The sequence below is a fragment of the Haplochromis burtoni genome, unplaced genomic scaffold, assembly GCF_018398535.1.
Source record: "Haplochromis burtoni strain Fernald_Lab_line unplaced genomic scaffold, NCSU_Asbu1 Contig_126, whole genome shotgun sequence".
Classification (NCBI taxonomy): domain Eukaryota; kingdom Metazoa; phylum Chordata; class Actinopteri; order Cichliformes; family Cichlidae; genus Haplochromis; species Haplochromis burtoni.
Window position 1 is genome coordinate 1,016,658 of NW_024582487.1, and position 21,292 is coordinate 1,037,949.

General features: G+C 39.5%; 1 protein-coding gene across 1 annotated transcript in view; it reads left to right on the forward strand.

The window, feature by feature from the left end:
* Nucleotides 1-21,292, forward strand: part of aig1 (androgen-induced 1 (H. sapiens)) — a 30,198-nt gene that overhangs the window by 2,490 nt on the left and 6,416 nt on the right. Inside the window, exons 2-3 of the mRNA XM_005929896.3 lie at nucleotides 8,011-8,166; nucleotides 11,945-12,046. Of these exons, the coding sequence (XP_005929958.1) occupies nucleotides 8,011-8,166; nucleotides 11,945-12,046 (258 nt within the window). The remainder of the gene's footprint in view (nucleotides 1-8,010; nucleotides 8,167-11,944; nucleotides 12,047-21,292) is intronic.

Here is a 21,292-nt window from a genome sequence, read left to right on the forward strand (position 1 = left end):
AAAGCTAGACATTTTAAATGAGAATACGAAAGAAAAGTATGTCTTTGTGCCCCCTTTTCCCTGTTAATGCCTTATTGGCCCCCCTGGCTAAACTTTGCTAGATCCGCCCCTGCACAGTTACTAGGGGTGGGGGAAAAAATCGATACTGTGTAGTATCGTGATATTTTGTTTGCTAATAATGTATCGATACAGGGACAGCAGAAATCGATATTTTGTTACAAAAAAGGTTTTTGTGCTCTGACTTCAGAGCATGTTGATCCTTTTTCTGAGCAAGAATCCTGACATTCCTTCACTTTCCAAATGTGTTTAACTTGTTTTTTGGCAGCAATGAACATGACAGTTTACTTATTTTAATTTAAGACATGTTTTATTTTAATTAAGTTCAAAACTTTTTTATTTAATGTAAAATTATATTTTGTTTTAATTTACTTTCAAATTCTTCAGTTGCTGAATGGGCTGCATAGTTTTCATAAATTGCAAAGTTCAGAATAGCTATAATTATACCAGATGGTTGCATTCAGTTAAGTTGGACTAGACTGTAATACAAACCGTTCAGTTTGTCAACAATAAAACTGACTGAAATGAGAGAAAGACTGAGTGTGAGACTTTGTTATTAGATAAAATGAATATTGATAAAGTTTACCTTTATGTACAGAATCTGAATATCGCAAAATATTTTAAAAAATTGCAATAATATCGTATCGTGCGTTAAGTATCGTGATAATATCGTATCGTGGGATATATGGTGATTCCCACCTCTAACAGTTACCAGCCATCAGCTGCGTAGAAAAAGATCCTGGTTTTGAAAGTAATATTAAATAAATTCTAAAAACAGATAATCAAGCTTAAACGTGCTGCTGTTGTTCAGCCGCTGGTTTCCTCTTTCTGGTGGAAAGTGGGCCAAAAACAAAGAAGAGAGACGGACTTGCACAGAAAAGCTGATCAGCTGATCATTGATCAGTTTCATGGATATTTAATGGATCGGATTACATTTTTTATTTCTCTCCGATATCTGATCCAGTAATTTAAGTCAGTATCGGACGACCGATACCGATACGTAATATCGGATCGGTCCATCTCTAGTTAAAACAACACTGAAAGCCGATATTAGCAGAAGCTTGTGATTGACAAGGTGTGGACCAATGAGAGCGCAGTGTCTGTCAGTTTGAAAGTCAAAATATGGTGTAGTGAAAATGCGCAGCATCCCATAATCTTGAATAAAGCGTTTGAACGTTGCGGCTCCAACCCTGAGTGAGACAGTGGTCAGCGTTCTTTGAAGATTGTGCCTGTGTAGATTTTATTCTTGTACACTTACATGGTGTATCATAATGTCTCACTGTCCATTCAGTGCATGTGCTCTTTTTGCATCCATTTGTGCAGTTGTTGTCTTGTCACATTGCTAAACATATTTGTATTTTATTTGCTAAAAATGTGCAGAACACACATTAACAAACACAGAGATATAAACAAAAAAAGTAAGATCTAATTAAAACGTTTTTTTAGATGGTGCAATAATGTCATTGAAGTGAATTCTGTGGTTTATTCTTGCATTGAAAGCCTGATGTAATAACAGCCCTAATTCTTTTTTTTTTTTTTTGCATTAAAATCTTTTGTTTTCTTCTCACTCACTTTAGTTTCCAAGTTTTTGTGATTCATCAACAAGGAAGCGCTCATGCTTCTTTTTGCTGCCTTTATGCTTTCTAAACGGGGCTGTACTGCGTTGCACATATATGATATGATATTTACCTGTGATTACCTTGTGCCTAAATATCTAGAAAGATATCTGATTAGTTTTATGATACAAAGCGCAGCATTGCGTTGGTAGCCAGACGTCATGAGAGTTGCCAGAGGTTAATCATCAGCCATTATTTACTTACAGTAGTGACTCTAATAAAATCAGTTCTCCTATAGAGATCAGTAAATCGTGTCAGCTGAATTTTCATTTGTGTGGTGACTGCTGACAGAGCGATATTGTGTTTGTTTTCTCGTGCTTTAAAATTGTCTTTGTCTCTGTTAGATGAGTTTATTGTTATCAAACTTCTTATTCTGAATATATTATTAATTACTGATAACATACTTTATATTATTATAGTTGCTGCCAGTCGAACAAAGCAATTGATTACTAAAACCTGAAGCTGCAATGACGGAAGCTGAAGTTTTTGCACTGGTAATATTTACTTTGTGCTGCAACGCAAAATGAAGTGCTTGGGCTAAAGTACACCGCGTATTTCCTTCAATAGTTGCAGCACATGTGTCGCTGTGAGGCCATAAAATGTGCACAACGGGCATTTGTCTCGGCGCTCTTTACTGTACTTGTAAAAGCTGCTTAACATATCAGCTGAGAGGCAGCAACAGGCCAAACATTAGTGTTCACAATCAGTTTTCTTGATTCTCAAGTGTTATTAAATTAAGGAAATTATGCTGCAATGAGAGGCACAAAACTGCAGACACACACAGCTCCCATTCATCCCGAACAATGCGCTCACACATGCACTCACAAAGAGGGACTTCTGTTAGAGGCCGGTTCTGTTAGGCAGTCATTCACAAGCACGCTTTAAAGTTGGTGTGAAGTCGCTATAAAAAGCTAACCAATTTTAGAGAAATATCCAGCCAGTGGTTGTCTTCTTTCTGCAATGTTTGTGTTTGTAGAGGAAGCTAGCTGACATTTCTTGTTTTGCGTGCACCGTTTGAGTTCTTGCTGTCGTTATCTAAATGCGGCTGGGATGTCGATGCATTTGTTCATTCACTGGTTGACATCCATTGTTAAAGAAAAGTAAAACAACAACACATATCATATATAAAAATGCTCATGTTCCACTGATTGTGCTTCACAGTTTTTACAAATGTAATCGATTTTGGCCACTAGCCATATTCTTATCCCTGGCTGCGATGGCTCATTAATGTACAAGGTGAGGTGAAAAAAAGAAGCAAAGTGCAAAAGACAAAGGTGTGTCCTGGGTGATAATTCGGTGGGGAAAAATGTCACCTCCACCCCTCCAACCTACTAATGCAGACTTTGGACATTTCTAAAATAGGCACATTATCTCTCGTAAGCCAATATAAGGACACCTTGCAGGCTCTACAACATGTCAGGATTAGAATACATTAGACTTTCTTTTTGAAAGTATAATTGTTTTATATAAAATTTCTCTTTAAATATTTCGTTCTCATTCAAGGAAGTTTCCTAACAGAATATTCAACATTTCTTTAAATTAAATAATAGCTACAGTATATCCAAGTTGATGTGACATGTTAGACATGTTACGTGCCTACAGTGCTCTGCAGTTTAGCCTCTAAAATACTAGTCGGTGGTAAGGTTTCTGTAATGCATGGCGTCTCTTTCTGTACTTCAAATACAGGCACATGTTGGGGGGGGGGAGTTCAGAAGTGTACCTTCAAATTGCTGCAACACAATTTGCCCGAACCATCTGAGTGTACACATGGATCAGCAGAGCTATAAAAACAAAAACAGCAGATGGCTGCGCTCGCTGATTACCAGTTAGTGCATTAGCATTATGAAGATGCCAGATGTAATCATGACCCGTTACATATCACATGTTGTTCCTCTGAAGAAATATCTTTGCACAAATCAACACGCCACGTTTCTATAGCTACGTTTTTGATAAGGTGCGCGTCAGGCAGCAGCACAGGCTAATTAAATTTGCTCAGAACTGAATATGTCTGTGACTGATTGGCCTGTCACCAGTTATAGCCGATCAGCTGAAACAGGTTTGTCTGGCCTATCGGTAAGTGGATTTCTAATTTTTTACTTGTAGTAGTAATAATAACAATAATAATAATCCTTAATTATACACATACCTACATATTTATAAATCTGTGGGATTGATCAATTTGGCATGTATAAACTTTAGTTTAGGCCCTTTTAAAGGCAAAATAATCTCTGAAGAGCATACCTGTGTCTTTGTGAGCATGGGAAATAGCTGTGTCATATTTTCCACATTAGCCCTCTTCCCCCAGTTAACTGTACCATTAAAGACCTGTACACACCAGCAGCCAGGAAACACACTGCGCTGCAACATCTGGCTCCAGCGTTTGTGTGTATCAGTTTCTCACGAGGAACACAAAAGCCTCAAAGTTGATGCAGTATTGATACGGAAACGAGGACTTTTAGGTCCATTTCAGAATTTCTTGTGTGCGTGCCTGTGAGTGTGTTGTTGCTGCTCATAGTTCTCATGGAAACCTATTATTTATGTAGCAGGCATGCTGCTTTAGACATGCTAGCTGTCTAAGATTTATATTTGCTGTCCACACATATTTCAGTGAGTAGACACACACATTTATTTAGGCTGCCCGCTGTAAAATGCCAGTATTCACCAGCAGAATCGTGTACATACCGAAGCACCCATAACTATGCTTTAAAGCCAAAATGCCTCTAATGACCAGCCATCATCACACCGGGCGATACCTAATAGTCTCAGAGGGAGGTTTGAGGAGAGGAGAGGTAGTCTGTGCCTCCTCTCCATCTTCCTCTGGAAGCGAAGGTCACATCCATCATTGCGAACATGTTGAAAGTCTTTCCTTACGCAAAGATGGGTAAAATATACAGAGCTGGTTTTCTCCTTCACCACAGCCCACTTAATGGAGATTCTATTGAAATCGAGCATTTGAAGTGTGAAGTATTTTTGGTGCATGTTGAAAGAAGCCACGTGTGGTTTTATTGAAATATTGTGCATCTCGTGAGGAATAGTTTTTGCACGCAGGTCACAGTGTTTCCTGCTGTTGGAGGATTCTTTCATGTTGGACAAACACTCCAGAAGTCAGTTTGAGAGCTGTTAAGCTCAATTTTGCTCTCAGGGATTCATGCAGCAGTGCCCTTAGAGATTGTTCCAACTGTTTTCTATATGTTTTAGGTAAACAGCGACAATAATAGCCAGTTATAGCTGCTAGTTTCTTCACTGTACCTGCTTAAAGGAAAGCTCTTCGGGGTCTTTGCATCTTATTACGGCATGGCCTATAGTCATGTATATTTACCATTTTCTTTGCTCGATATACAGTAACTACACTATAATGCCTTTTAAGTAAGGTTCTGTTTAACACAGGAGCTGTGCAGGATGTCTTTGGCATTTAAGTGTTTCAAGCCTGAGAGCACTGTTGCTAAGTGATGGACATGAATTGGAAATATCCCTCCTCCCTTTTGCAGGCAGCAAATTATTTTTGTTCACTGGATTTCTGAATTAAGTTTAGAAAGAAAAGAGCAAAACCCACTGAAACTTTAAGTTATTTAAAGTGGACCTATAATGTTGGATTCCAGCTCCATGTTTTTATTCTTGGACACAAGAGTAGGTTTGATTAAAAATGACCCTTAGTTGTCCTAGCTGTTTTAGCTCCTCCCCCTTTGCCTGTTTCTCTGCAAACACTCTTGTGATTGGCTGTCCCTCACAAGTAGAAGGTTTGAGCAGCAGGTGGATGGAGCTTCCGTGCTCACAGCCAGAGCTGTGAACCTATGATAGAGACTGACCAATGTAGGCTTTTAAAAAACAACAATGATATTTCGTAATTAAAGTACTAATAAAAACCAATATCTTTCCTGACATTTTTTTTCTCAGACTCATATCGAAACATTTTTTTAACAGTTTTTTTTTATGTACTTCTATATCAGTCCTTGTTAGGATGATATCACAGTGCAGTTTTTTAAAAAGACTTCATTAATCTTAATAATCTTCACTTTCACAGCAAATCGCGGATTCTTCATTTGCGCTCAGCCCGACTCTATCAGCTGCTTGTTGTGTTTGTGGTTTTCCAAACACGAGTAACGCCAACAGTGAAGTTCCAGAGTGCCCTCTGAAGTTGTACTATGAAGCAAAATGAATGGCTTTGCGAGCTTTGTTGAGCTTAAAGGCAGAGTTTCGTGTGTGTTTTTAACTGTGTAAATCACCATGGCGACCTCTGCTGAACAAACTGGTTAGGCTTGTTCTGAGTTTCACTTTAAAATCGTTCGGTTTTTAAGTACATTACAGTACATTACAGATTCTGTGCTTTACACTTACAAGCTGTTAAACTGTGCCACACTGACTAAATGAAGCGCAAACTGTGCATCACGTTGGTAGGGGAATGTGCATGTGTTCATTTAGCGATGCAGAAAATGTATATAAGTTATAACTAATTTTAATCGGCTGCTAAGTTGCTTTTACACTGCTGGAAATGCAGCTACTAGAACACAGAATGTCTGTTCAGTCAATAAAATTCATTTCACTTTTTGATCTGCCAACAAACTCAAGGGATTTCCACATTTTTGGCAGATAAATGCTGCCCACTGTGGTGACCCCTTTTAAAGGAACTTCATACAAAGTTTTTCGACACGGTGCCAGTTTCTTTGAACTAGCTAATACCAACAGCTGGTCTTTACTAAACCCAATCCTAACTGCTAAGAGAATATTTGTGAGCTTTTGTTGGTTGCTGGAAGCAAACTTAAGCCAGAACTACTAAAATGATAGAGATATAGCACTCAAATAACTCTTAATAGAAGTCTATGGGAGAAACTGTTTCACTGAACATGGTAGCTGTCGTAGCCCTTTTAGCTGAAGAGCTAATCGGCAGCTGAACTGGTAAACAAGCATTATGTGTTTATAGGCCTCTCTGCATTTAATCATTCGTTATTATTCATCTCTGGCTCTCTTCCACAGCGTGTCTTTATCCTGTCTTCTTCCCCTCTTCCACAATCAGTTGTGGCAGATGGCCAACCTTTCCTGAGCCTGGTTCTGGTGGAGGTTTCTTTCTGTTAAAAGGGAGTTTTTCTTTCCCACTGTTACCAAGTGCTTGCATCTGCACCTGGTTTGGGAACAGCACCAAGCAGGACAGACGAGATCTGCAAAGGGTGGTGCGCTCGGCAGAACGCATCATTCAATCAGAGCTCCCTGACCTGCTGTCCATCTACACCAAGCGGTGCAAGTCCAAAGCTAGGAAGATTATGATGGACCTCTCCCATCCCAACAGTGGACTCTTCTCACTGTTGAGGTCTGGGAAGCGCTTCCGCTCCCTTAAGGCCAAAACAGAGAGAATGAGGAGGAGCTTCTTCCCCCAGGCTATTCGGGGCCTGAACCAGGTGTAGGACTGAACTCTCCCACACACGTCACTATAAGACTGGACTCTCACACACGTCACCACACGCACCACCACACATTTCCTATAATCCTATAATTCCTATAATTTATAATCTTTATGATCTCTTCTGCTATTTGCACATTCTTTACTGTAAATTCCTAAGTTAATTTGTAAATTTTTGTAGTAAATTGTAAATATTGTAAAACTTTTCTTCTGTCATTTAATGGTCGGGCATTGTACAGCTACAAGCATTTCACCCCCATGTCATACTGTGTATGGTTGTGTGTGTGTGACAAATAAAATTTGAATTTGAATTTGAATTTGATTTGCTCATAGGGGGTGATCTGATCTGTTGGAGTGTTCTCTGTATTATTGCAGGGTCTTTACCTTATAATGGAAAGTGCCTTGAAGCAACTGTTGTTGTGATTTGTATAAATAAAGTTGAATTAATTTGAAACATAAATGATAAGGACAAAAACACTGGCTCGCCCGCAGATTACCCCTACAGGCATAGAAACCAATGCCAAGAAGCTCCCAGCATACAGCGTTTGTACTGATGTTAATGCCAGAGGAGGTTTGAAACTCTGTAGTTATAGCAGATAACGATTGTGTTGTTGCTCTGGTTCATGACAGTTTCAGGTGAGTGGTGGCAGATATAAATATATATTGAATTAGCATAACATTGGTCATTTATTAAATCATAAGACTTCGTAACTGTGCCTGGGCACAGCCTGTTCTTTTTCTTTCAACCGCTTTTATTGAATTTGATTGGAGAAGTGAGCAGTGAAAGAGTTAACGATTGTCTGCAGTCTGTTCTCTTTGGCTCTTCTTCTTTCTTCTGAAAAATCTACCGTCTAAGCTCTTTTTCTCCTCTCTTCATCTCTTTGTTGTGAGAAAGTGTTTGTGCTGCCAAAGAGCTCGCTGAACTCCCCCTGTTCCTCTCTGCAGGTGATCCAGGCGGTGTTTTTCGGATTGTGTGTCCTGATCGATGTGTCCAGTCTGCTGACTAAGGGAGGCGACAGCAGGGAGCAGGAGCGGCAGCTGAGAAAGCTGATTGGCCTGCGAGACTGGATGATGGCCGTCCTGGCCTTCCCTGTCGGAGCGGTGAGAGGATTAATGCACATAGGCAAGCACGTACACAGGCAAACACACAATAGCCCGGGAATGGATGGGCTTGCCTTGCAGGAACTGAAGGCCGGAGTAATCCATTTTTAGTATAATCAACTCTCCGCCATGCTCCCCTTTTCTTAACGCCTCTCTTGCCCTTATTTTTCTTCCACTCCTGAGGGTGGTGGCAGTGTCCTACCAACCTGTAATCATGGAAATTGTTAATGTCAACCGCATAAAAATTGTCTGACATTTTCAGTCTCACCTCATGGGGTGATTAATGTCTGGGAATGATGCTTTAAATTGAGCTTTTTTTCTGATTTGGCGCATGGTTGGGTTAGCCCGAGAGCCTTTGACCTTGATGGTTCACATAACAACAACAATAAACTATTTAAAAACATCAGAACTATAAAATCTCATTACACCAGGTATCTGCAAACGATCACACTGCAAAGCACAAAGGTCTACAGTTTACAATGTGATATCTAAACACTGTCTGGTGCCAACAATTATTGTTTTTAAATTTTTTTATTTAATTTGTTTATTTGTAACCGGGACAATGTTCATTATTAAACATTGCTGTAAATGCCGTAGGCTAATTTTTCATCCATAATCCCTGGCTAGACCTTAAAAGCAACCTAAAAACAAAATAAAATATACAATATCGACATTCTAAAAAGAAATAAAAGGTAAAAAGAGAAAAAAAAGGCAAACGAGAATAAGCCATACTAAAAGGAAACAACTAGGAAATAGGAGAATAAAACCAATTTCCCCCTGAGTGATTTCTTAGTATTTTTAATATTTGTTTTTCATGTTTCAAATCATTAAAAAAATAAATACAAAATGCATTTTTTAAATGATGATTTTATTTATTAAGGGAAAAAAGCTGTGCAAACACACCTGATCCTGTGTAGAAAAACGAATTACACCTGGGATAAAACTAACGCCGTATTTCACAGAAAAAATATCGTACTGATAGTCGGTGATTATAGTGTTGTTGTCTGAGGCTGCTTTGCTACCAGAAAAATCCTGAAGGAGAATGTCCAGCCATCAGTTCATGCCTGAGGCTCGAGCTCAGTTGGGTTGTGCAGCACAACAATGACCTGAAAAAACACCAGCACGTCCACTTGTGAATGGTTCGATAAAAGAAGGTTTTGGAGTGGCCTAGTTAAAGTATTAATTTAAATTATCTTAAATGGCATGATTGAAAACCCCCCAATGTGGCTGAATTAAAAGAATTCTGCAAAGAACAGGGGGCTGATATCAGTCCACAGCAATGCGAAAGACTCATTTTCAGTTATCACAAATGCTTGATTGCAGTTCTTGCTACCAAAGCTGGCACGATCACTTATTAGGTTTAGAGGGGAATTATTTTTTCACTCAGAGTCAGGCAGGTTTAGATGGCTTTTTTCTATTAATAAATAAAATCATCTCTTAAAAAGCTCATTTTTGCTCTGCCGCAACTATGGATGGTCAGCGTGTTAGTAGGGAAACATGAGATGAAAAGGGTCCCGGCTGGTTAGCAGCAACTTAAAAGTAAAAGTGAAAGAAGATCAACAGCTGTGATTGCTCACTCAGTTAGATGGAAAAAAATGCTGAAAAGAGTCACCAGATATACTTTGGCTACATTCACATACCTGGGTGAACTCCTTTTGTGAGAGTTTGTGTAAAGAGAAAGAACATAGATTAACTGGATGTGAAAATTTACTGAGGTTAAAAAAATGGGTGTAATGGTATGATGTGCTTCATCTTTTTCAATCCTGCTGTGAATGAACAGAACAGAGAAAGCACTGACGAGTCATCCAGACAGCCAGACTTTGACCTCTGTCTAATCCATTTTTTTTGCAAGGCTGGCAGTCTTTTGCTTAACACACACACTTTTATTCAAGATTTTACTAGGCAACGTGCCCCACAGCTGGCATACTGGAGAACTTGTGTGGCTACCTGACTATTACTGTGTCCTGGCCGTTAGATCACTGGCACAAGATCATAAATATTCATGCTATAGACTACCAGACACTAGTGAAACACAGTTGATCTCTAAACCTAAATAACCCAATAGTTCCTGGCTCTATTGGCACACACACAAACACACACACACACACACACACACACACACACACACACACACACACACACACACACACCTGTAGAAGCTGTTAACTGGTGCGTGTGAATTGGCCTCACAGTTTAGGTTACATACAGCACAACAGGTGCAGCTACTACGTTACCACAGGTAATGTCTCAAACTTTGCCCGTCTGGTAAAGGAAGTGTGTGCATTCCTGCATATGTTGCTATAGCTCTATTTGTGCATTGCATATATGCGTGAGTGTGGAGTGTGCATATATTGCAGGCATTTGCACGCGGTATGGTGTGGTGGAAAATTGTGGGTGCCCCACAGGGGACAAAGTGCATGCATTGTTTCCCGCCACCACTGGCCTGTTGAAACAGAGAACACGCCAGTCACGGTATAAAAAGAGGTTGGTTGGTTCAGATGCCTCGAACTGGAACGCAGATGCCTGTCAGGTAATTCCACCCTCGTCTTACAGAACCTGGACTGGCCTTGATCCAAACCGTGAAGATACATTAGACTGGAAGCTGGTCAGCTTATGGTGGGTTCAGGTCATGTGGGAAATCTGATTGCTGCAATAGCTGCATGTATCATTGGGAAGTTTTTGGTTTACAGAAGGCATGCAGAAGGTATCACAGATGACCCTCATGTGTCTCCCTCCAATGTCCTTCTTTACCCAATGGATAAATGAGGACAGTGTATATGTATCTCTAACAGTAGGTAAAAAGTAGAGTGTAGCCTAATGCATGTGCCAGGGGCCAGGTTTTCACTGCCTAAGAACTAAAAGATGTAAGTAGTCAACATGCATGCACATGTTAAATTATTACATCCACATGTTAAATTAAAAATTAGATAAACAACATCTTAAGCATATTATATTTTAACAGACTGTATCCAAAAGATGGATGCTGTCACCTATTGGTTCCCAGACTCAGTTCCAGACTCCCAGACTGCTGCCATTTTAGTTTTTGAAGCCAGAAAAGATCAAATTGGGTTGAGAGGGTTACAAGCTGAATCATAAACTGTTCAGGTGCAGCACACATATCTGCTAGTTAGTGCTAGCAAGTACTAAATTTTCACTCACCAAAAATACAGCACACAATCCTTCGATAGTCTGTACCTCACAACAAGCAATAATATTTGTTAAAATAATTTAATTTAAAAAAAAAAAACTGTGAAAAACTGTTATTTGAACCAAGAGGTTCATGGTCATTGACTTGCTGTTGCCTCAAGTGGCCATTAGAGGAACTGCATTTGCACATTGATTTCATTTGTTAGTGCTGGAGTTTGCCTCCTGAACGATTCTCTATTGTCTGTTTTTATTAAATTATACTGAGATTTCACTTTCTGCTGACTTTTTTACTCGTGTAGCATGTCACAAACATTGAATTGGCTGTCTCTGTAATGCTTAACTGCATTTTCCAAGGTAAATAGTCCCAGTGGGGTACCGTCAACATATTAAATAACCCCTGATAGAGTGTAATGAAATGTAAGTGGTGGATATGAGGAATGTTTCTCATCACCGACCTGACAACAGAGCAGACGTTGTGTAGGCAGGACTAGTTCAGAAACGTTGTGCTGCATGCTAAAAGTCACTGTTTTTGTCCACTTATCTGGCACTGATGTCTTTTCCATAAGGCGTGTTGCACTTTAGTTGCTAACTTTTTGGGGGGTTTTCTGTGTGCGTGTCTCTCTCTCTCCAGTTTGTGGTGTTTACTTTCTGGAGCCTCTACCTGTATGACAGAGAACTGGTCTACCCCAAATTACTGGACAACTTCATTCCTCAGTGGCTCAACCACGGCATGGTGAGTCGGATTTTCTCTACAGATGTTGTGGTTCAACTGATCATACGACTTACTGAGATCACAACACATAAGGAAGAGCTGTAGAGGTAGATGGTGAAGGAAAGTGATGAGATGCAGTAAATGTATTTAAATTCATTGGATTAATATAAAGCAATCATCAAGGTCTGAAAGAAATGGAAAGAAGGAAATTTTCCTCTTCTTCTCAACTTTAGATAAATAATAATGAACACTGAATGATTAAAGAAACAAAGAATTGCTCAAATTAATAATTAAAAAAAGTCACTGAAGGCAGCTTTTAAATTCTGCTGCTATCTGCTGATATAAGTTAGTTTCACCAGTGTAATACAAGAAGCCATTCCTTTCATCCACACATGAATTGAAGGTAACGTATTTCCATATTTTTCCATGATAAGAATCATTCTCCTGGCCTGGAGTAGTCCAAATTAGAGTTGAGTGCTTCAAATTAACTGTAAAATTATTTGGATACATACCCATAGAAACACATTTTTTCCTTCGTAGCTTCTTCTGTATGAAGGGTATTTCCTCAGTCTTGAGCACATCAACATGCAGTTAGCCAGAGCAGCTTTTCCTCACAAACTTTTTCGACCTGAGTCTGGGATGTTGGGACCAATTATTCAGCTTTTCTGGGATTCAACCATTTGTATTGTAACGGCTTTATCTAACCTCATAATACATCAAAGAAGAACGTGAGGAACATGTAAGTTTAATCTTTCCTTTTTAGGCTTTCAGGTATAGGATTTTCAGATGATAGTGGGAGTTTAGAGTTGGATGAAATAAAAGACCTCAAAATGTGCATTTTAGGAATGTGATTCATTTTGACACAGCGCACCGAGTGAAAGATAATTACCATTCAAACAAAGGTTTCCTGTCTTCTTTACACTTTTGTCAGCACATATTTTGAAACCACCATCTGCCCGCCCTGCTCTGAAATAGGTGTTTTCCCTTGTGAGGGAGAAGTGAGAAATGAGAAGGGTATCCCCAATATGCTGATAGGCTTTATATAACTTTAATGGAAGGTTTGGTACTGATGCATACTCAGTATTCACCCAAGCTGGTGATACATCTGTTGAGCAGAAAAGATTGTGGAACATATCTGAGCAGACCAGTAAAACCATATCATGTTTGGGAACTAGAGTCCTCCCCTTTTCTAGAGCTGAAATAATAGCCTAAAGCTTAGCCATTAGCATCCTGGAGCCAGAATTAACCATGAGCATCAGCGAGTGGTAGAAGCCTGATCAGCAAGCTGTGTGTATAAACTGTATGGATGCACTGTGTAGACTAACCGTAAACTGCACATCAAAGTTATAACTTCATGAAGGGGTCCAGTTGAGTTATTAGAAGTAGCTGATGCAGCTGGTGAACCACGTCGCTAATAATCCAAACGTTTTAAATGAGTGAGTTGGTGCAACATCTGACCAATCTCTAATGACCAAAACCGTTAAACATGTTTATTTCTGCAGTTACATTAGCTTTTTTAACATGAGTGTCTGTGGGGATTGACATACATTTTTGAGCCAGCCTCTAGTGGTCATTAGAGGAACTGCAGCTTTTGGGACTTAATTTGAACCATTAAGATTTCTATCAGTCTATGTTGTTCATAGAGGTCACTGAAGCCTATGGCAGCTCTCATAGAGTGAAAGGTGGGGTGTACACGTGGTTTGGTGGTCACAGGGCTAACACAGACAGACAGCTACATGCTTACATCCACACATGTGGCTGATTTACATTCACAAATTAACCTAACAAGCTTGTCTTGGGACTGTGGAAGCCTGAGAACCCACACAGACTTCAGGAAAGTGTGTAAACTCCACACCGACAGGCTGTGTCTCTGTCTAGTATTGTGCACTTTTACAAAAAGACATTACAAGTTCTAGACTCATCTAATTTGAAGCTGAGAGGGAGAATTTGTCCCCAAGTTAAGAAAATAAAATGGTTAAAAATGTGATCCCATTTGTCTCAAGTCAGGGCTAAAGAACTTTTAACTAAATTGAGGACCTCTGTGTAGAATAATAGATGTTCAAAGACGTAAAATGTAAAGCAGAGACAGGCAATGTCTAAAAGTTTTTATATTTTTTGCACAGTATCAGGCACTTTGGGTGAGCACATCAAGTGCAGGACTCATACATCTTTCCCCTGGCATGCATTTTCCTCAGGACTGTCATGGGAACCTGGAGGATGTTTGAGAAACCCTCTCCTCAGCCTGCTGTGGAAGAAGTGGCACTAAACAGTTGTATTGATTGATGAATCGCCATATTAGGTTTCTGTATGGCAGGACATGTAAAGCTGGTCCTCCTTGGGTTATTAGTCACGTCAGTGGATCATAACTCCATAAACCTTGATAAATCTTATCAGTGGAGAACACTGGTGCTGGTGAACCTCTAAATTTGAATAGAGCGAGCGGCGGGTCGCTTTGATTTGTCATCTAGAGGAAGCAGGTTTAATCTCATGTTTAGACAACGACCAGCACACCACACCTCCTGGCTGATAGTGCTGTCAGCTGTGTGTGTTGTGAGTGATAATCGGAAAATTTTCCAGAACTCTGTCTGTGATATGCAAAACCTCATCAAACTTCCTGCAGCCAGAAAGTGATCCACAGAGGCGTGTGAGGTGATCGTTCCCGTTAACGCTTGCTGAAATGAAAAAGACAAAGATGGTGTGTGTGTGTGTGTGTGTAGTTTGATGTATCATACTCCAGGAGTTGATGTAATAGAATTGTTGCTATGGTGCCATCGCCAAAGACCAAAACAACCAGAGCACTACCAAAGCCTTTGTGCATGCGTGTCCCTTAGACACAGAAAACGTGAGTCTTTTGTATGTGTGTGTGTGTGTGAGTCCAAGTGTGGTTGTAAATATTTTGCGGTATTCCATGGTATCACTGTTGTTTGTTTATCTGGGCTACCACAGCAACCATATGGCCGTTCCCATTGGAGGAGGGAAGGGTTGAGTGATGTTGACCGAGGGAGAAAGAGGAGACATGATATTGTAATAATGTGTCTGACTCTCACAGCTAGAAGCTAATTGGAAGTTAACAAAAAGAAGATTGCCTGCAGGCTCGTAACTGAACTGTCGTGATTTATCCGCTGTTTGCTAATGCTCATTATGCAATGAGTTTATACACACAGATTGCAGATTGCTTTCTTTTGTCATTTGCAGGCTTGGGTTTGGGATTAAAGTTAAGTATGTTTCCCCTCAGTTGACTGCACAAGGATGGGTGGGGTACAGAAATGAGTAAGAGACTTATTTTGCCCTGTTGTTTGATTCAGATTAACCGTGCTTGGGATGCTTTTGCTAAACTTGCAGTAATAGAATAACTAATTTTCTCTGCTATTTTAGCAGTGCTGTGCAAAGTGGGGTGGATAATTGGCGGCAGTATCAGGGACAGGTTTATCAGCCAGGAGACCACGGTTCATTTCCTGTTTCAAATGTGGTGCTCTTTGTTTCTTTAACTCGTAGATTCATTTTCTTTTCATCTTAGTTTTACTTGGTTCTCATCCCGTGACGGGGCCCTGAGACTGTGGTACGCCACCCTTTTGGACCTTGGTGTTATGCAGCTTGTCCTCCTTTTTACTGTTGCTTTCACTCGTTAGTTCAGTTAAGGCGCAGTTTTTGCAACTTAAATTTTATTTTAATGTCAATCTTGACCCATTTACAAGTGCAGCTCAAACTCTCATTTTTCCATTTTTAAGATGCAAGAAAATAAAAGCAACTGCATGAGAGGGAATCAAAAAAAAAGAAAAAAAAGCCCTCTTGCTTTTAAAAAAAGATTTATCAGCTGACTGATATTATCGCCTGATATTAGCTGTTTGTTGATCTGTCTGTTGATTTCTGTATTTTACACCCTTCGGCCATGCTTAGAGTGTTGACATTGCAACGTTGTATGAAAGTAAAAAAATATCACCCGATATATCAGAATCACTGAATATTAGCATCAGTATCAGTCTTAAGTATGCTACATTAGGTGGGCTCTAATAAATCAGTCCTTTTACTAAAGGGATGTTCATGTATTTTATGTAAAACCAGCATCTTAGATACATTTTTTTAAGCCCTGGACGTGGACTGGCTTGGTTCTGCATTATGTGTAAGAGAAGATAAGAATTAACTTCATATACCAGAGAAGCTGATGAACCATTAACTGCAAGAAAATTAATTTGTTTTATTGTTAATATTCAGTTTAATAAAAGAAAAATTCCTTCTTACTCACCATTTAAAAGAGAGGTTTGTTTCTTTATAATGTTGATAAAGTGAGAGGTATTATTAAAATTACCTTTTTTTTCTCAAGACATTTCAGACATTTCTTTACACTGAAAGTAACAATTCAGAGGTCTTTTTTATAGGTTTTACAGCCTGCTTGACTGTGTCTAGTGTTTTTATTATTGTCTTACTGTGCATTTCTTAACAACAGAAGACAAAGTGAAACAAGCAAAACAACTTTGGAAACTAAATGAAAATAAAATAAGATAAAGATAATTAAGAACTCTTAAAAGATATAAAACTCTAATAAGAAGCGCACACTGTGAAACATGGTAGTCAAGAGTGAAGAGAGAAAGACTTCCAAAGAGCATGCCTGTAAATGACAGCAGCACACAGCAGAGACTCGCACACCGAAGCTGAAAGAAATTCAGGAAATGTGGAGAATATAAGTACAAGGATGGGATCCTGTTCCATCATTGTGCTTAGTGTTGGTGTCTAGGAAAACTACACAAATAACAACAAAAACACTGACCATCATTTATTTATATTTATATCCTTGTATACTTAAAACAGAATTGTCCCAGCCCCACAGAGGGTCAGGCTTCTCCATGGTGGCCAGAGCAGTGTGTTCATAAGTGTAGCAAAACCAGCAGATTGATAGGGTGTGTGTTTTCTTTTTCTGTTAATCTTGCAGTTTATAAAGGCAAACACACACACACACCACAAGGTTTCTCCTAGCAACAGGGGATTATAGCCTCACACTGGGTCTGACACCATTGACTTATGGCACGTACACACACACACACACACACACACAGTCATTGCTTTGTTATTAAAGCTCTTCTGGTTCTGGCTGTGGAGTTTCAGTACACACACACACAAACACACACATGCACAGAAGCCTCATTCAGCATCCACACTTAACCTTCATCTCTTGTCTGCTCAGCCTGCATCGTTATCACTCCGTGTGTGCTCGTCAGACTCATTCGCTGTGCCAATGTGAAAACCTATTTTTACCTTTTACATATCATGTGGAGCTGCAGTGATGTCAAATGAGAGGAAATTATCAGAAATTGCTTCTCCACAGTGAGAAGGTGAGCTGCTGCTGTTTTATTATCCAAGACTGACTAATTTCGGAGGCAAGAATTGTGGGTTGATTAAAACAAGCAAACTGAAAGCATCGTTTTTGATTTGGGGAAATTGAAAATGCTACTTAGGCTGCAGGTTTTTGCCAATTTTACTATTACAGTTATTTAAGGTGCAGTACTGTGCAAATGTCTTGAGATACTGTATTTTTTTTTTAGGGCTTTCACTTCTTTTGTCTTACTTACCTTTAGTTGATGCAATAAAGCAAAGAGTTAAGTTTATCAAAACATTTTGGGCATTTGGCTTCATTAAAGATCAGTACTCTGGAGTAGGCTTCAGAAGTAGAAGACAGCTAAAAGAAACTTTAATATTGGTGTTAAATATGCAACTTATTCCAAGAAAAACATCATGCTAAATACTGGCAGTGTTGCCGCAGGATCATTCAAGTTCACACACGTTTTCAGTGAGTGATAGAAAGTGTAACTGGATTGTACCTCTGTGACATGATAAGCTCCTTTAGTTGGAAAGCTGAGAAAAATGTCAACAGGAGACTTATCTTTTGATTTTCAGAGTTCAGCTTGAGTTCAGTTAAAAACCTTTATCAGTGCAGGGTTAAAAGACTAAGCAATGAGCTCTGCATCAGCTGCTTCCCTCTGACTGCTTAAACTCTAAAGCTGTAACTATAGGGAGGGAAATATTTTCCCCCAAACCCACTGAAGTTTATTTTGAATTCTCTTCAGGTTACAAAAGTTTGCAAAGATATGAAAAGTGTCAGTTTAACTTAATAAAAGAGTCAATTTGATGTTATTGTGGAGAGTTAAGAAGTTGTGTTGGTCTAGAATGGCACTCACTCAATATTTTATACACCAATCATATATTTCTCATACATTTAAATAAACACATGGGAAAATTAAACTGATTAAAGTGGACACGGCTAGTAAAACGAGCTGTAACCAGTTAATACTTTCATCATCAGTTACTCTGAGGGAATAATACCCACCACAGTATCCCTGGATACAATGAATACAATCATGAATTTTATTTTTTCAAGGTTACCCAAACATATTCATTTCAGAATTCATCCGGCTCCTTCTGTCAGCAGTCACATCATCAATAAACCCTTAGTGGGTTTATCCTAAGATTGTTTTCTCTGTACTTTGCAGGCTCTTTAAGTGTTTTCTGGCAAAGTCTAATCTGACCTTGTTGTTTTGGGTGTAGCCAGTGGTTTGCACCTTGTTGTAAAACCTCTGTATTTCCATCCATGAAGGCATGTCTTGATTGTAGACTTGGAGAATGAAACCTCCAGTGAGGTAGGTGCACCATATTCTTGGATTGTTCAGCTGTTGGGAAGCGGGTTTTCCTTAACCATGGACAGAATTCTGCGATCATCCACATTTTCTAGGCATTTGCTGTTGCTTAGCTGACGCTCCTTCTTTGGATCTAATATTTCCAGTTCCTGTGAAATGCTTCCAAGTGCAAGTTTACCTCAAGATCTCTTGTCTGCTTAATTTGTCTTGGAATAACAAGGAAACAGGCCTCAACTGGTCATGATACTGGTTGTCTAATCAATTGTTCAGTTACCTTTGAGCTTCTGAAAACAGAGGACTACTCTGACTAAAAAAAGGCTGTAATTTGTAATCAGTCAATGTAATACTTTTTTAAGCCTTTGAATTAAAACTGAAAGTCTGCACTTCAGTCACATCTTGATCGTTTAATTTAAAACCCACTGATGATTGCAGTGATGCAAAAATTACCAAAGTTGCCTACTTGTTATACTAACTACCACTTGAGTGTCATAATTTCAGCCGTAGCACCTTTCTCAAGAGCCAATCAATAGCATGGTTAGTGTTTCTCGAATAAAATGTTTTCTTTTGATTTTGGTGAATTTCGAACTTGCAAGTCAGATGGTTTCCTTTTAAATCCTTTCCCACAGTAAAGCTTTTTTTTCTGATGCGTCAGTTTCAGCGGTTCGTTGCCGCTGGAAGATGTTTGACCTCGCGAAGCTGCCCTCAGTCATGTGACCCCACCCGGCCCCCAGCTGTGAATTTCTGTGTGAGATGGTTTGTCCCATTTTTAGCCCCAGACCACAGGATCGCACCACTGCTGTTTGCCGGCGAGGGGGGATTTTCCACGGAGGCCGAAAGCTGGCTGCTGGAGTGTAACCGCAAACCTCCTGGGGGGAGATGGACATAGAGAGGGTGAGAGAGAGAACAACAAAGGAAGAGACACAGGAGCAAAAATAGAGAGCGAGAGGGACAGAGGGAATAAAGGGAGTATTATTTACGCGTCCTCTCAGCAGATACTAAACTTATACTTGACCGGGAGACTGGAATTCCTCTGAGGCGCACGGGGGAAAAATGCAGCGTCAGGACATTTGCTTGTGTGTCTGTGTGTACAGTACAATGAAGGAGGAGAAACCTAAAATTTAAGACCCTAGGAGACAGAGCTATATTGTTACTCAGTTTGTGCATTCTTGGCATCTCCACGCTGACCTTTCCGAGTGCTTCAAGGGAAGCCTGAAAAGGAGTCAAGGTCAGGCTTTGACACCGCGGTCAGTGTACAGATCAGTGCTGCGTTCACAAATAGACTCTCAGAAATTTTTAATTTGCTGTGAAAACCACTTAGAATGTTTGAGAATTGCTAAACTGTAACTGAACGTCAAAACCTTCCGATTCCCTACAGACACAGAAACAAAAGCCATTTTAAGACATGCACAGCAGCCTTGAACTTTTCTGACCCTCTTTGAAGAAGGTGCATGTGTGATATTTGTGGATATATACAGTAGATAGATTGGGAATAATCTGTTGTTTTTGCCTGCTAATTCTCAAGCGCAAAGACTTTGTGATGTCCAACTGCACACATAAGAGAATGGTGCGGTCATTGTCCGGTGAATTCACAGCCAGTGAGTGGGCCTCATGCGTCCTGCTTAAATTCACTTTTAAACACGATATTTAGTAAATGAAAGAATCTGTCACATGGATTAAAATTTTAAATATTTTAATTTAATGGTAAGCTTGTGAAAACATGCAATGACATACTTAGGAGTTATTTTTCAAATGTCTTTTTATTATTTGCAAGCTTCCCTCGTTTCGCTCCACTTAATTTGCGACTTTGATTAGAAATGAATCCGGTTTCATTGTTCGTGCACCACATGTTAGCTAGCAAGAGACCTCGAAACTGCTTAATAGCACTGTGGCCAGACTGGACAATTTTCTCCAGTTTCATTCAGAAGCATTGACTGAGATAAACAAAGTCTACATGTTTGTATTGCACCGTAGTGTACATATATAATCATCGTGATCAGCTCATTAGTCCAAATGCACTTTGTGGTTCTTCAGAAGGCTGTAAGCTGCAGCGAGTATGGGTATGTCACTTGTTTGTAGCCTGTGTAGCTTTCAGGGACTTTAGAAATTATGCATATTGGCTGCATTATTATATAATCATTTGGTGTTATGCAAGCATCTGATTAAAGCCTGGCAAGCCACAAATGTCATCCTACCGTTGATGATTGAAGGAAAGATTACCACTTACTGATTTCCTTGCTGTTTTCTTCTTTTTAGATTCATTCGTTTATTTGTAAGGTGGTTGTTTTGAAATGTATTTATGAACTGTAAAAAAAATCCAGCACCAGCCATCACTTAGCTCTGTCTGCTCTTCAGTCTGGCTGTAAAGCCACAAGATCAGCTAATCAGGCTGGGAAAAACGAAAGTGATGCTAATCAGTGTGGGCCACTCCACTTATTGATCTGATAAAGATTGTTTTCTGTAAATGATGCAGTATTGTTACTTACTGGCATGTATGCTACATACACATCCTGTCTCTCAGACAATGAGAAGTTTAATACTGAACACTTAACACTGAAATTCTGCTGTAATCTGAAGGTCACTTATTGTTTTCCTTTGTCGAAATGTATATACTGATTTATTAGAGACATTTGCAGCTCACAAG